This window comes from Grammomys surdaster, unplaced genomic scaffold (genome assembly GCF_004785775.1).
Source record: "Grammomys surdaster isolate TR1022 unplaced genomic scaffold, NIH_TR_1.0 371, whole genome shotgun sequence".
Classification (NCBI taxonomy): Eukaryota; Metazoa; Chordata; class Mammalia; order Rodentia; family Muridae; genus Grammomys; species Grammomys surdaster.
In genome coordinates, this window is record NW_021604790.1 from 527,055 (window position 1) to 542,913 (window position 15,859).

At 42.9% G+C, this 15,859-nt stretch overlaps 1 protein-coding gene across 1 annotated transcript; it reads right to left on the bottom strand.

Moving 5' to 3' along the window:
- Positions 1 to 4,719: 4,719 nt before the first annotated feature.
- Positions 4,720 to 14,727, bottom strand: Klhl11 (kelch like family member 11). The gene is made up of 2 exons (XM_028780684.1): positions 14,123 to 14,727; positions 4,720 to 6,559 (listed from the first exon to the last, which is right to left on the bottom strand). The coding sequence occupies exons 1-2, from the start codon at positions 14,668 to 14,670 to the stop codon at positions 4,978 to 4,980; spliced, it is 2,130 nt and encodes a 709-aa protein (XP_028636517.1). The 5' UTR covers positions 14,671 to 14,727; the 3' UTR covers positions 4,720 to 4,977.
- Between the last annotated feature and the right edge of the window lie 1,132 nt (positions 14,728 to 15,859).

Sequence of the window (15,859 nt, forward strand, 5' to 3'; positions counted from 1 at the left end):
CATGCTGCAGTCAGCGGGGAAAGTGTGCACAAGAACCTGCCTACCAGCTATGACAAGATTAAAGCACAAAAATGGTCTCTCTGGCTTTACAGACCAAGTCTTTTTTTAAAAAGCTTATTAGTTTAAGGAAATTTTTTGTCCCAGAAATATTACACACAACCAGGAAAATCAAAACAAAACTGATATCAGTTAATTTTAAATGTTCTTAGCAAAAATGTTATTTTGAACTGGCACAGAAAAGCAAAGCTATTGGGATACACAAGACTAATCATGCAAACAGCTGCAAGTGATAATCGCTTAAACACTAAGCTCACGACTGACATTCTCAGTTTTAAAGTTAGGAAGAGCGCCACTATGATGTGGGAAGTAGCTTTACTCATAATAGGACTTTACTTTTTTACTTAATTGAGTCCTCTCCTACTAAAAAAAAACAAAAACAAAAACAACAAAACAAAGGTTCACTTGAGTAAGCTTTTAAAAAGCTGGGTTAAAAAAAAAACTTTTCATAAAAGAAATTTCTTTCCCAAAGAGCCACATCAGACCTGCACAATTATTATTACAAGTACTGTTATATCCAGTTTAAAATTTCAGAATGTCAGCCTTGAACAGATTTAAGCAAATCTAGTTTCTTTCTTTCCTAACAAGTAAGAGTATTTAGGAGGCAAGTTATGGTGGTGAAGCCACACATGTGAATTCACATATGAAAATTACAAACTCGATAGTCAGGAAAACCTGCACACCATCATGCAAGGAAGGACTTACCCCTTCATTCAGCCAAGGCCTAGGCTGCCTGCTGAGTCAAAAAGACAATGGTTTCAATCAAGTTAGCAGAAATGAAATGAAAAGACGACAAAAAGATGGCCCTAATAACAACTTGGTGATGACTGTCCCATAATACAACTCTGGGACCAAAATGCCAAAATCAAAATACATGAACCTTTTTCTGGAAAAAGTTGGCATCCTGATGCGATACTAAATGACTTGTGGACTGCGAGAAAGGCAAGCTTCCTTCACTGAACGTCAAAGATTGTTAGTTGCACTGACCTTTTACAACTAAGGAGTGCTTCTTAGAATCCCGGAGACTTGTTATTAAGGGAACTATAGAACGGGCTGGGGAAGCAACTCAGTTGGTGGAGTGTTTCCCTAGCATGTGCAAGACCCTGTGTTCAGCTCCCAGCACTGCAAACCAACCGACCAAAGGAAATCCAAGGATGAAAATTTCAAAAAAGGTAGGGGAAAGGGGGAAAATAGAACCTTTATGTGGAAAGGGACTTGCAGTTTCCCACACTTGCTCCAGTCTAAGCTAAGAAGGTTTTAAAGCAGATTTCCAACACAGTTATTAAAAACCCTTACCCTAGGCAAGAACACTAGCAGAAACTCCAGGGATCAGTATGGAATCCAAGAGCATTTAGTGTCATAGTAAATGGCCAACGTCTCTGGTTGTGCTTCCGGTATTCTATCACATAATAAAGTTAACTCTAATGGAATATGGGAGGCACAGATGATCCTACTTAAACTTCCTCAGAGTATTTCAGAATGTGTGAGAAGGTAAAGACATTCTTAAAAAAAATTGGACTTACACTACTATCAGGAGTCTTTACTTTTTATATATGTGTTTTTATTTATTGTTACATTTTTGTTGTTGACATGGATGCTAACTAGTGTGGCTCAGAACTCTTCATCTTCTTGCCTTTGCTTCCTAAATGCTGAGATTACAGGTAAATAATGCCATCCCCAACTTCCACAAGAGCCCTTTTGATATGAAAAACTTACTTACAATTATGTATACACATGTGTGTCTGAATGTGGGTATGTCTGTGTGAGTGCAGGCGGCCCCGGGGGGGTGGGGGGTGGGGTGGGAGCAGGGGACCGGCAAAGGTGGATCTCCTAGAGGTGGAGTTAGAGAGGCTTGTGAGCCGAGCTAATGAAGTGGGTGCTGGGAACCCAACTCAGCAAGTGTTCTTAATTGCTGATCCATCTCTCCAGCACTTAAAACAGAAGTCTTCTTTCTATGTTAACTGAATGTTGAAAGACTTAGCTTGAATGCTAACTTGCAAAAGCTCAGGAGTGTATACAAAGTCAGAAAAATGGGTATTCCTTAATGTGACTTCCATGAGGTCAAAGTCCATGACACAATGAGACTTTTCAGTGATGTAGCTTCTTGATGATTGTCTGCACTCCCAATTGCCCTATATATTGCTTGTGTGTATGGCTACCCAGGAGCAGGGGCTGCACGGGTCTGATGAAGACTCTACAGGGTCAAAAAGGAAGTGTGCCTGTATTCCACTGGAGCAGGGCTGACCCAAACAACATGGATGCTCAAAGCAACTGTGTTCTCCAATCTACAAAATCCTTGAACATGAAGTCAATACTAACGTAAGAAACAAAGATTGCATTACACTGGCTGTCAGTGAAAATTATAGCTGAACTTTTATGAATGCTTTGTACAAGCTATTGACAATGTACAAGCTATTGACAAAAGGAGAGAAGAGCCTTCATGAATGTTATGAATCAAATTATGCAAGATGTCTTTGGATTGACTACAAAAGATCACGATACTGACTTGTCAATGTTGTATCAATATCAATGTGGAAATCCTTTCTGAATACGAAGAATATTTACACAGTCTCAGAGTCAATCCAGCATAACAGTGTTTAGAAAAGATGTGATGGGGGTGAAAATATCTGCCGCTAAGTTGGAAGGAATGAATTAGAAAAGAAAAAAATGCCAGGAAGACCTCAATGACATAATCATCTGAACCAGTAACTGAGGATGTGTTAATGTCTCTTCTTTAAAGGTCCCAGATATGGTCAAACACCATGAACTACTTACAAAACAAACTGAAGAAGTAGAAAATGAAATTAGTGTACTACAGAGCCATCAAGCCCAGCACGGCAGGACATGCCTTTAATCCCAGGCAGAGGCAGGTCGATCTATATGAATTCCAGGCCAGCCTGGTCTACATAGAGAGTTCCAGGCCAGCCAAAACATAGACTTTGTCTCAAAAAACAAAAACGAAAACATCAAAGATAAAATCAGCAAGAATACAGGATAAATCATACAAAGCGAGAGGGAAGATCTCTGCAATTTGAGATTTGCATTAAAACAAAGACAAGAGAAAAGAATGATGTTTCTATATCTACCAATATATATCAATATATATCAATACTATATCTAGAATTAAATGATATCAAAATTTGAAACAGTCACAGAACAAGATCAAGATTACCCACAAAAGCTTAAGGGTGAGAGTACCAAGTCTAAAGCCCTGTACAAGGGAGTTCAGAAACTAAGTACAAACTAGGTCCAGATTCTTAAAAGAAAAATGGGAAATTATATATTCCAAGTATCTACATATGAACAAAAAAATCCAATGTACTGAGCAGGAACTTTATCAAAAACAGTGCAAAATCAATATGGCAACTTACAGAAAAGAGAAGGGTTAATCCTCCAACGCCATATGTGAAAAAGAATTCACAGATACTAAGAGAATGATACTTAAAGATATATCTAAAGCAACTGAAAATTAAAGATCATGAATATGAACTATAAAATAGCAGCTCCAGAAAACAATAATAAATACAAAGAATTAAGGAATGTGAATGTCCAACATCATTGTCACAGCTCAACAAAAGCAGAGAACTGGAAGGGGTAGAAGCAGCAGCTGCTAAACTGCTTCTTGGTCCTTGGAATCTTGTCCATATTTGGTCAAAGCCTGATCTACCTGGTGAGTTCCAGGCCAACCAAGGCTACATAGTGAGACCATGTCTCAAAAAAAAAAAAAAAAGAAAAAAAGAAAAAGACTACTTTAGGGAATGCAATAAAAATATGTACAGATTAAAACCTCTTCCAAAAGATGACATCAAACTGATTATAAAACCTGTTAAATGTGGTATGTGAAAGCCTTAAAATTTTAAAAGCTAACACTATGCACTCCGATTAGGCTCTGAGTTCCAGTAGAAGTCTATGGCAATTAGGTAAATCATGACAGTCAGGGGCCAGAAAAAACATGGCTTCTCTTAGCTGTATTTTCTAAACTGTTACTTCCTTGCCATTTGAAAGCTTTACTTGCAGAAACAATTGATGAAGAGTCTATATATATTATTCAGTGGAGCAAAAAAAAAAAAAAAAAAAAACTGAAGGCATCGTGTGTAGATTGTCACGGCACACTGCATCCTCATCAACAACAGTGACAACCCTTCAAAGTGTTTCAAATGTTTGTTCATTTGCTTTCTCAGCTACACTGAGTACTTGTCTCTGAGAAATAAACTTCACCTGTGTAACTCTCTCTAGCCAACCAGGTAAACATTAATACCTTCCCAACTATCATCTCAGAATGATGGCGTCAAGTCTATAAACACCTGTGGAAGAAACCAAACAAATCAGAGGATGTGCCACTCACAAACTTCTCACTGGTCACCCTTTCCAACGAACAAAACCAGCATTTGTGGATATATGCATACAGCAAAGCATCAGTGCTAACATTCTGAGATCATTCTTGTTAAAACATTGTGCTTTTACCTTCAGATCCAGTTTCACTATTGCACATGTCTCCTGCAGATGAGAGCTTAATGCATAAACTGGTATCACTGAAAATAATCCATAAAAAACTTAAAGTGGTATCAAAGTAAATGTGCAAATAACATTGGTGCTTAGAGCCCCATGTAAGTCCCTAAGACAAAGTAGTTGTTGGCAGAAAAAAGGCCAAATCACTAGACCTGCTTTCCCCCACTTCTCTTTAATAAGATCTTATTTGCCAGCACACAAACACAAACCAAAGTCAGGACTGCAACCTAACAAAAATTACCACATTGAACTGAGTTTCCTATTTGTTTTTTAACTACACTTCTTTTATATAGGGTAATAATAAGTCCAAGTAGAAAATAAGTCATTGACATACTTTTCCAAGTAACAGTCCAGGCATCTCCAGCCACACAGAACAGGGAGAATAGTTTTCAGCTGCAAGAGTTGGTAAGCTCAGCATTCAATCTGGGAACTTGGCACTCTCCGCATGTTCAGGGCATGCCGATGTATCTCTTGCATCTGTCGGATGCGGTCCTTCTGCCACATTAAGTTTTGAGGCATGGGGTATCTCTGTGTGCCATGCAAGTAACGGTAGGGGATCCTGACATGGCAAGCAGTGGCTCTGCAACGGGGCTGAGGCATTGGAGGGAGGAGCATCCACCTCTTTCTCTCAGCACAGTATCGGTAGGCCTCCTTGCGGTACTGTTTGTCAATATCATCACTGTTTTTCCAGCCTCCAATAATGAAGACATCATCTCTGTAATAGCAAATGGCTGCTCCTTCAATGCTTAGGACTTCTGGAGGCAAGCTTTCAAGGATTTCATCGGACACCTGACCAGCAATTTTTCTTACTGCCTCTTCATTTTCTAAAGAATAACTCTTGGGACAGCATGATGCTGTCTGATAAAAGTTTGAATTCACCACAGACATCTGGAAAAAACAGTAATTGTCAATAAGCGGTAAAGATTCCACATCTTGCCACTGTCGAGTCTCTGTATCATAGCAAGTAATTACGGCCTTCAGTCCATCCTCAGTGTCCCGGTCCACAGGCGTGCGGGCAGCAATGTACACAAACCGGTCCTCAATGGCTAGTGCTTTGACATCTCGCAGAATCTTTGGTGCTGACTCTAAGTTGTGCCATTTATCAAGCTCTGGATTGTAAACAGTCACATCTTTAAAGCCAGGGCTAAAATTGCCATGTCCTCCAATGCTATACAGCTTCCCTTTGACTTCTGTTAGCCCAAAAGAGTGCTTCCTGGTCATCAGACTACAAACGTGTTCCCATGTATTCAGGTTTGGGTTGTATCTTTCCACAGTTTTAGCAAACCCTGGTTCCATTGAGCCAGCAACATACACGTAAGATTCTGTAATTGCGACAGCATGTCCATCAAGGTGATTATGAATGTGGGGCAGATTTACCCATCTATCCTCATCAACAAAATATCCCACACATTCACTCAAATAATCTCCTCCTTCCGACACACCTCCGATAACCATGATTACGTCCATGTTTTGTCCATAGCGAGGTAACAGTGAGACTTGCGAAGTGGGATGCTGCAGTGTGCCAGACTGTATATTCTCTGCTCTGAGCGCATGCCTCTCCACTGCTTCAGCCACCAGCTTGACACAAACTTCATTATTGGCCACCAGCCGCTCTGGTTTGACATGCCGTGTAAGGTAGGTGGGTTTCATCTGGGACAGCCTGAGCAATTTAAAGAGTTCTTCAAAGTATCTCTCCCTCTCTTCGGCATTTCTCTGAACCCACTTCAAAACTGTTTCAAAAAGAACCTCTTCAGAATCCACAGTAATTTCCAAGTCCGAAAGCCAGTCCCGAATGAGATGGAAAGGTAAAGTATAAAATTCTTCATCCTGAATGACTTTATAGAAATTTCGCCGTATCATATCTGCAGCTTTCAGGGCAAGCTGGCTCAGGGTATACATGTGGGCTAAGCTATGAATGGCCACACAATTTGAGAGATGAAGTTTTTTCTTGAGAAATTCTCCACAGAATTCTTTTAAACGAATTAATAAGAATCTAGAATCAATAAAAAGAGAAAAGACTGATTTTAGAATATACATCTTATATAGCTGTATGTGTACCTGAATTATACAAATTAAAATGGTAGAATTAATCTTATAAACACAAGCCTGGAAAAAGACTACCCTCCTCCTGCAAATAGCAAATAGTATGCTGGAATTTTTTTAGGAGGAAGGGTTTGAAATAGGTCTCACTATGCAGATGGCTCAGTGGGTAAAGGCACTTGCCAGAGAAAGCCTAGAGACTGGAATTTCATCGATAGAACCCATGTTGTGACAGAAGGTAAGCTGGGCGGTGGTGGTGCACACCTTTAATCCCAGCACTTGGGAGGCAGACGCAGGTGGATTTCTGAGTTTGAGGCCAGCCTGGTCTACGGACTGAGTTCCAGGACAATGAGGGCTACACAGAGAAACCCTATCTCAAAAAAACCAAAAAGAGATAGAAGGGAAACGCATATCACAAAATTCTCCTCTTACCTCCAGATGTGCACTGTGGCACTCATATATCATAGACACACAATAATACATTTACATGAGCCTATAATCCTAATACTCAGGAGACTGAGACAGGAGAATCACAGGGTAAAGGCCTACCTGGCAAACTTAGTGAGACCCTGTTTCAAAATTTTAGAAAACGAGAAAAAGGGTCTGGAGGGATAGCTTAGTGGTTTAGTTCTAATGATCCCTTTTATTTTTTTAAAGACAGGGCCTCACTAATTCTGGCTGTCCTGGAACAAAGATCCATCCTTCTTTTTCTGCCTCCTGAGTACTAGGATTAAAAGCATGTACCACTGTGCCTGGATTCTATTGTCTATATATGGGTATTTTGTCTGCGAGTATGTCTGTGTACCACATACATGGCTGGTACCCTTGGAAGCCAGAAGATGGTATCTGAGGACTTGAGTCTGGTTTCTTTTTGTTTGTTTGTTTGTTTTCGAGACAGGGTTTCTCTGTGTAGCCCTGGCTGTCCTGGAACTCACTCTGTAGACCAGGCTAGCCTCAAACTCTCAAACTCAGAAATCCACCTGCCTCTACCTCCCAAGTGCTGGGATTAAAGGCGTGTGCCACCACCGCCCGGCATGAATCTGGTTTCTAGCACCCATACTGAGTTTCTCACAGCTGTCTAACTTCAGCTGGGAAGAGTCAAACACCCTCTTCTGGCATTCTTGGGCATCTGCTCTCACATGAATATACTCTCACACAGACACACACACATACAACAAGGACAAACACCAATCCAAATGCATTCCTGACATCCTTTCTAATACCTTTGCAGTCACTGAACCTCTTACATATTTGCTTTGTTTTTTGTTTTTCCAGTGGATCAGGCATGCACTACCACTTCCAGTTATGTTTTTCTTAATTGAGAAAGGGTCTTGGTGAAGAGGCTTTAGCTAGTATGACCATACAGTCTAAACTAGAGGCAGACAGGAACTTCCTAGAGACTCTGCTTGGTCAGATATCAGAAAGAACAGAAGCCTAGGATGTGTCAAGAAGTTTTTGTCTCTTCTTCACCTTTTCAGGCAACCAAAGAAGGTAGGCTCTTCTAAGGGACTTTGCCCAGAGCTTGCTATCATTAAAATAAGACAAGATAAACTTATATGTCATCATGATGACATCATTTCCATCATTCATCATGATGACAGGCCCATTTCCATTCAATAATGGTTTATTATGGTTACTGTGCTTAATAACTATTTAACTACAAATACAGGTAAATTAAGATAAGCTCTCTTAACTCTCTTGAAGAAAAAAAAAAAAACTCTCTTGAAGAAACATTGCAACCTTAGAGATAAAACAAGACAAAGAGAGTGGTAAGTGAAGGTTTTAGGCTCTAGAGTCTATAGTACTCCAGACAAGTCTTGGTGCCAGGGCCACCTGATTCCCAGGCTGCCTCTACCGCCTATGTTTAACAGGTAATTCTGAAGCATATTCCCTTAAGATAGGTTTTGGGAAACATTACTCTATAAAAACAATAGCTCTTACACACTAGGCATTGTTGTGTGAGGAGCACTGTGCTGGGCATATAAAATTTGTATTTATTTATTATTATAATGGGGATTTGTGGTTGTTTGAATATGCTTGGCCCATGCAAAGTAGCACTATTATGAGGTGTGGCCTTGTTGGAGGAAGTGTGTCACAATGGAGGTGGGCTTTGAGGTCCTATGCTCAGACTCCAACCAGGGTCCGAAGAGACCTCCTCCTGGCTGCCTGCAGATGCTAGACTTCTGTTTGCCTTCAAATAAAGATGCAGAACTCTCAGCTCCTTCTCCAGCACCATGTCTGTCTGAGTGCTGCACTGATTCCTGCTATGATGATAATGGACTGAACAACCTGTAAGCCAGCTCCAATTAAATGTTTGCCTTTGTAAGAGTTGCCTTGGTTATAGTGTCTCTTCACAGCAATGGAAGGAAACCCTAACTAGAATAGGATTCAACTCAGGGCCTCATACATGGTAGGCTGGTGCTCTACTATACAACCCTTCTCTCTGCCCAGGTTGGCCTCTAACCTGTGATCCTTCTGCCTCAGCCTCTCGAATAGCTGGGATTACAATGCTGAGCCAATAGCTGTTCACCCTATTATTTCTAATCCAAATGCCATACAGAGCTAGATCAGAGACATATGTAAGCAGAGACAAAATGATCCCGCCTCAGAGATCACTAGGTTAAGTTCAATCATTACAGGGCACTTAGAATGGTGCCTGTGAAAGATGAAGAAAGATTATATAATTTTTTTTTTTTGAGACAGGCTCTGTGTAGCCCTAGCTGGCCTTGAACTCAGATAGCCTGTCTCTGCTTCCCTTGTGTAAAGATTAAAGGCATGCATCACTATGTCAGCAAAGTTAGTTTTAAGTAAACTGCCTGAAGTAGTCTCTCTTTTCCTCACTCCTCAAAAAAGACCAACTCTGAAAAAAAAACAAAAAAAAAAAAAAAAAAAACCAACTCACAAACACAGCTTGACAATAGCTCTTCTTTTCGGTTTCATTCTCCCTGGCCTTATACCCATTCCATCCAATCCTGAGGATCCAGTCTTGTACTTTGAGAAAATAAGCCATCAAGTGGGTAGGGGTTTTATCTTTCCACTAACCAATTTGCCTACAGTTATACACTGTATTTTCTTTCCCAGTTCCACCTATGGTTTTGAGACAGGGTCTGTCTGTAGCCTGGCTGGCCTGGAACTCGAGACCACCTGCTGCTGTCTCATAAACGGTAAGATTAACGGCATGAGCCACCACAGCCCAGATTCAGTCCTTATCATTTCTGAGAAAGGCTCTCTGGACGATTTAGTCCAGACTGGCCTAGATCTCCTAGATCCAAGGGCTGGATACAGGTGTGCGTCACTCAATCTCTTACTGTAATATGGAGTCTGACCTACCTTGATTTACCTGTGTCCATTCCTCTGCTCTTAGAGTATCAGTTTCTCCTCTTCCACAGAATCATTTTCTTCAGCATAAAAACATGTTCCACCTCTTCTATTTTAGAGTTAACTAAATAGGCACTCTACCTCAAACTCAATCCTTTTTAATGGAAATACTTAATGATGTCATCACTAACCTTTAATGACTGATTATTTGACAGTAGACTCCACCCCCTTTTTAGGCCTCCATGGTATCAGCTCAGTTCACTCTGCTGGATTCTTTAATGCTATAAAGACTCCCCTACCTGCCCTCTTCTCTTATACATTTTTAACGTGTATGCTTAAGTAACTTAATCTATTCTGTGGCTTTAATTATAAATTATATGCTAGTTTCCCCCAATTTGCATTATCTCTACTTTCTATCTATGCCTAGTCCCCCTCCCCCTTTTGGCTTTGAGACTAGATCTCCTATGTAGCTCTGCCTGTCCTTGAAATCAGAGATCCAACTGACCCTGCCTCCTAAGCACCGGGATTAAAGGTACGCTCCCAATTTTTTGTTTGTTTGAGACAAGGTCTTACTATGTAGCCCTTGGCTGTCCTGGAATTCACTCTGTAGACCAGGCTGCCTTGAACATCCTATGCATCCTGAGTGCTGGGATTAAAGGTGTGTGTTGAGCCTCCACTGACACCAGCTCTCTTTTTATTTTTAAGACAGGATTTCTCTGTGTAACCCATGCAGATCTAGAAGTCCCGCTCCTCCTGGCTCAGCCTCCCAAGAGCTGGGGTTACAGTAATGTGTCACTGTCCTTGGCTCTTTTTCTAGTATAAAGATTTATAAGCCGGGCAGTGGTAGCGCACGCCTTTAATCCCAGCACTTAGGAGGCAGAGGCAGGTGGATTTCTGAGTTTGAGGCCAGCCTGGTCTACAGAGTGAGTTCCAGGACAGCCAGGGCTACACAGAGACACCCTGTCTCAAAAACAAAACAAAACAGATTTATATTAATCTCAGTGTTTGGAAATATCCCTATTCTAAAAATATATTTATGTTTTAGTGTTTTGCTTGCATTTATGTATGTGCTTCACGTGTGTGCCTACTGCCAACATCAGAAGAGGGAGTTGGATCCCAAAGTGGAGTTACAGATGGTTGTGAACTGCCATGTGGGTTCTGGGAATTGACATAGGCCCTCTGGAAGAGCAGCCACTTTTAACCGCTGAGCCATCTCCCCAGCTCCTGGAAATACCTTTTTTTTGTTTCTCCTTGTGATTTCTTTCACAGCTTAACTGGAGACCCAATGTCCTTTAAACTGACCATCTTGACCATGCCCACTGACCTTCCTCTCATATCTGCTCTTTATTTTCCACCTTTTGTGTGTTTGAGTATGAATGTAGAGAGAGGCTTTGACATCAGATGTTTTTCCTCGATTAATCTCCACCCTTTTGGAGCTAAATTTTTTTTTTTTAAGATTTTATGAGTGTTTTCCCTACATGTGTATCTATGTACCATGTGTGTCTGACGCCCTTAATGGTCAGAAGACATCAGATCCACTGAAATAGTAGGTACAGATAGTTGTGAGCCACAAGGTTGGGGCTGGGAGCCAAACCAACCTAGATCCTCTGTAAGAGGACAAGTGCTCTTAACCACTGGGCTATCAGTCCAGCCCCCCACCTTATTTTTTCAGACAAGGTCTTTCACTCAACCTCACCCACTGTGCCAGACTGAAATCAGCCTGTTTCTGCTCTTTTCCCAAGGCTGGGGTTACAGGAATGCACCTCCATGCCCTCATGCCTACAGTGCAGGCATGTTTTCCACATCTTGGCCATCTCTGAAACCCCTATTTTTCCATATCTCTTTTGAAATATAAGGAGGTGGAACAAAATCTACACCCTGGCTGGGCTGAATATGTAGACCAGGCTAGATTAAAACTCAAAGCTCTGCTTGCCTTTGCTTCCCAAGGGTGTTGGGATTAAATGCCCAACATTTTTCCACACTGTAATAATAATCCAATCTTCCCAGTTGCTTGGGTCAAAAAAATTCTTTTTCCGAATCACCGGGCGGTGGTGGTACACGCCTTTAATCCCAGCACTTGGGAGGCAGAGGCAGGCGGATTTCTGAGTTCGAGGCCAGCCTGGTCTGCAGAGTGAGTTCCAGGACACCCAGGGCTACACAGAGAAACCCTGTCTCGCAAAACAAAACAAAAAAAAATTCTTTTTTCTGGCTGGGTAGGCAGTAGTGGGACAGGCCTTTAATCCCAACACTTGGGAAGAAGAGGTAGGTGGATTTGAGTTATAGCCTGATCTACAGAGCTAGTTCTAGGACAGCCAAGGCTATACAAAGAAACCCTATCGCTGAAAAAAAAAAATTTTTTTTCCTTACTCTTGTGTCAAGCCCACCAGTAATTCATCTTCTCAATTTCGAAACACAGATGACCTGCAGAGATGGCTCAGCAGTTAAAAACACTCACTGGCTGTTCTTCTAGAGAACCCAGGCTTAATCTCCAGCACCCACACGCCCTCTTTCTGGCCTCCTTAGGCAATAAGCACTGATACTGTGCATATATGCACACAGGTAAAACACCCATATACCTAAAATAAATCCCAAAGCATACACACACAGATGACACCCGTTCTCATCACTTCCCTTCTTCAATTCATGCCTCCATCACTATTGAAATGACCTAGTCTCTGCTACAGCTCTTGCCATACCATGTCCTACCGTTTTCTGATACAGGATTTATCAAGTAAAAGAATCATACTCCTGGGGCTGGAGAGATGGCTCAGCGGTTAAGAGCACTGACTGCTCTTCCAGAGGTCCTGAGTTCAAATCCCAGCAACCACATGGTGGCTCACAACCATCCGTAATGAGATTGGATGCCCTCTTCTGGTGTGTCCGAAAACAGCGACAGTGTACTCATAAATAAAATAAAAAAATAAATCTTGCCGGGCGGTGGTGGCGCACGCCTTTAAAAAAAAAAGAATCATACTCCATACCTTCTAATTTTAAAAAGGTCAACTCCTTTCACAGGCCCATGAAGCCCTAAGACAACAGTTCTTAACATGTAAGTTCTGACCCGTTTGGGGATCAAGCAACCCTTTCACAGGGGTCAAATATCACATAGCCTGCATATTAAATATTCACAGGAGCAAAATTAGTTACAAACTAGGAAGGAAATAATTTTATGGTTTGGGGTCACTACAGCATAAGGAACTGTATTAAAGGATCGCAGCGTTAGGAAGGGTGAGCACCACTGCCCCAAGGGATCCACCATCCTCACCACAACTCTGAGGTTTTGCTTTCATTCTGCTTCCCTTCACCCAGCTATACAACCCATGCTGTTCTCTCTCTCTACCTGAGGCACACTGCCTTGCCACCTATATGCCTTTGCTATGACTTCTCAACACTCTTTATGCGCCCAATTTAAAAATAGTTCCTCTCAGCCTGGTCTACAGAGTGAGTTCCAGGACAGTCACCACTACATAGTGAGAACCTGTCTCAAAACAAAGAAATAAAAAACAAACAAACAAAAAAACTCCCCTCCATTAGGGCCTATGACGCACAGCTCCACGCCTCAGTCTGCATCACAGCTGTAAAAATTATTCAACACGTGATATGTTCTCTCTTAAACATCAGGAGAATTTGATAAGGAAAATGATTTTCATGTGTTTTGATCACTGATGGATATAGCCCCCCACCAGTACTTTAAAGAGGTCAGTGTCTAGTACTCAAGAGGTTTGTGTTAAATCAGATCATCTCTCTACTCAGCTTCCCATCCATCAGACTCAGTAAAATCCAAACATTCCTCACACACTCTCCTATCTTTCACCCAGCATATCCGGACTCGCTGGATTTTCTTTTAAAGTCCTTTTTCTAAGCCAGCCTGGATCCTGACTGAGGCCTTTGGGAAGACTGTAATGCGCACCCATTCCCTTTTGTACCAATCTCTCTTGTCATTGCGAGGTCGGTTTAAATGTCATCTCCAACCCGTAGCTAGCCTTTCACCGTTTTTTTTTTTTTTTTTAAATGTCATCATCACAGGAGTGGAACACAACCCACCGTTTTTCACCGCCTTTTGTCCCTACAACCTGAAATCTGCGCTCCCGGGTGCAATGCGCACAAGCTAGACTCGCAGGAGCATCCTCAGTGCCAGGCGCGGAGCCGACACCACGGACACGGGCCCCCAACCCTCGCTCGCCCACCGTCATCCTACCTGTCCGCCAGCTCCAGCACCTCGTGCACGCTGCCAGTGCTCACTCGGATGCGCCCGGTGTACATGTACTCGATAACGGCTTCCACCGTGTCAGGTTCGGGTCCCGGCTCAGAGCTCCACTTGCGCATCTCCACCCGGCCCGAGCGCGATTCCGAAAACTGGCCCGAGAGTAAGGGCGTGAAGTACTCGGTGGCGGCGGCCAGCACCGAGCGGTGGGCACGGAACTCGCGACCTCCGGCCCCGCCGAAGCACAGGGTGATGTCGCAGAACAGGCCTTGACGACGCTGCTCGTTCTGTCGCCAGGACAACTCGGAGCAATGTGTGCTGCACTCGAAGTCCTCGGCCTCTGGGCCCGGATCACTCCCGCCCGTGTCGACAAGGGAAGAGATCCCGGCCCCGGTCACGAAGTCTACCGTGCCACTGCCTCGGACCTCGGCGGCCAAGCTCGCGGAACCGACGACGGCAGTCTCCATGCTCTCCATCTCCAGCACTTGAAAAGATGCAGCCGCGGCCGCAGCCGCAGCCGCTGCTGCCACAGCCGCCGCCATCTTGACGCCACCGTACCGGCCCCCTCAGCTTCCGAACGGTGCGGCAACTCTGGTGCGACACAGAGGCATTCTGGGATTAAATAGTGCGCGCGGGGCGGAGCTGCGCCTGCGCGCTTTCGCCATGCTTACGCCCTCTAGCGAGGCAAGCGCGGTTCTGGCAGCCAGATAAAATTCAGGTCCACCTTTTCTCCTCCATTATTGTTGCCGCCTATGCTGGTTTTGGTTGAATTTTCTTCTGCTTTAAGTAGCTTTGGAGTGTATCCTCACCATCACACGTACACACATTTTTTTTGTTTGATTTTGAACTCGCTCTGTAGACTACGATAGCTTGGAACTCACAGAGATCCACCTTACCTCTGCAGGCCTGTGCCAATCCCAGCACTTAGGAGGCAGAGGCAGGCTGATCTCCCTGAGTTCGAGGACCTGGTCTCAGAAAGTGAGTTCCAGGACAGCCAGGGATACACAGAGAAGCCCTGTCTCGAAGCACAAAACGAGTGACTTTGGAGAGAAAGTATTTTTAAATTTTATTCTTATCAAAGTGTCTGTGCACGCGTCCTACAGAGGACAGAGGTGTTGGATCCCCAGGAGCTGGAGTTAAATAAAGGCAGTTAAAAAACATACCTGATAAGGGTGTTCGAAGCCAACAGCCAAACCGATCCTCTGAGAGAGCAGCTTGCACTCCTAACTGCTAAACTATCTCTCCAATCCGGGAGGGGGGCGGCAAAAAGAAAAAGAACGATGCAAAGGTAATAATATAAACTATTTGTGTCTCTCATTTAGCCCAATGTGGCCACGAACTTGCTGTGTAGTTAAGGATGACTTGAACTCCTGATTCTTTTCCTGGGTTTTGGGATTACTAAAACGTTTCTGAGCATACCCAACTTAACATGAGTTTTGTAAGAAACCATGACAGTTTAATGGCCCCAGCACCAATAAATAAATATCCCTAAAAAAATTACATTTATTTATTTTGTGGTGGGGTATTTGTGTGGACTACAGAGGACATTTAATGGAGTCTGTTCTCTCCGTTAAAGGATGGAACTCGAGCCGGGCAGTGGTGGCACACGCCCAGGCCAGTTTGGTCTACAGAGTGAGTTCCAGGACAGCCAGGGCTACACGGAGAAACTCGAAAAACCGAAAGAAAGAAAGAAAGAAAGAAAGAAAGAAAGAAAGAAAGAAAGAAAGAAAG

What these genes read in the sequence shown, in the direction of transcription:
- Klhl11 (XM_028780684.1), bottom strand. Translation starts at nt 14,670, where the DNA reads ATGGCGGCGGCTGTGGCAGCAGCGGCTGCGGCTGCGGCCGCGGCTGCA. An exon ending in GTGCTGGAGCTGGCGGACAG is followed by an intron (nt 6,560 to 14,122) that starts GTAGGATGACGG and finishes TATTGATTCTAG; the next exon opens with ATTCTTATTAATTCGTTTAA.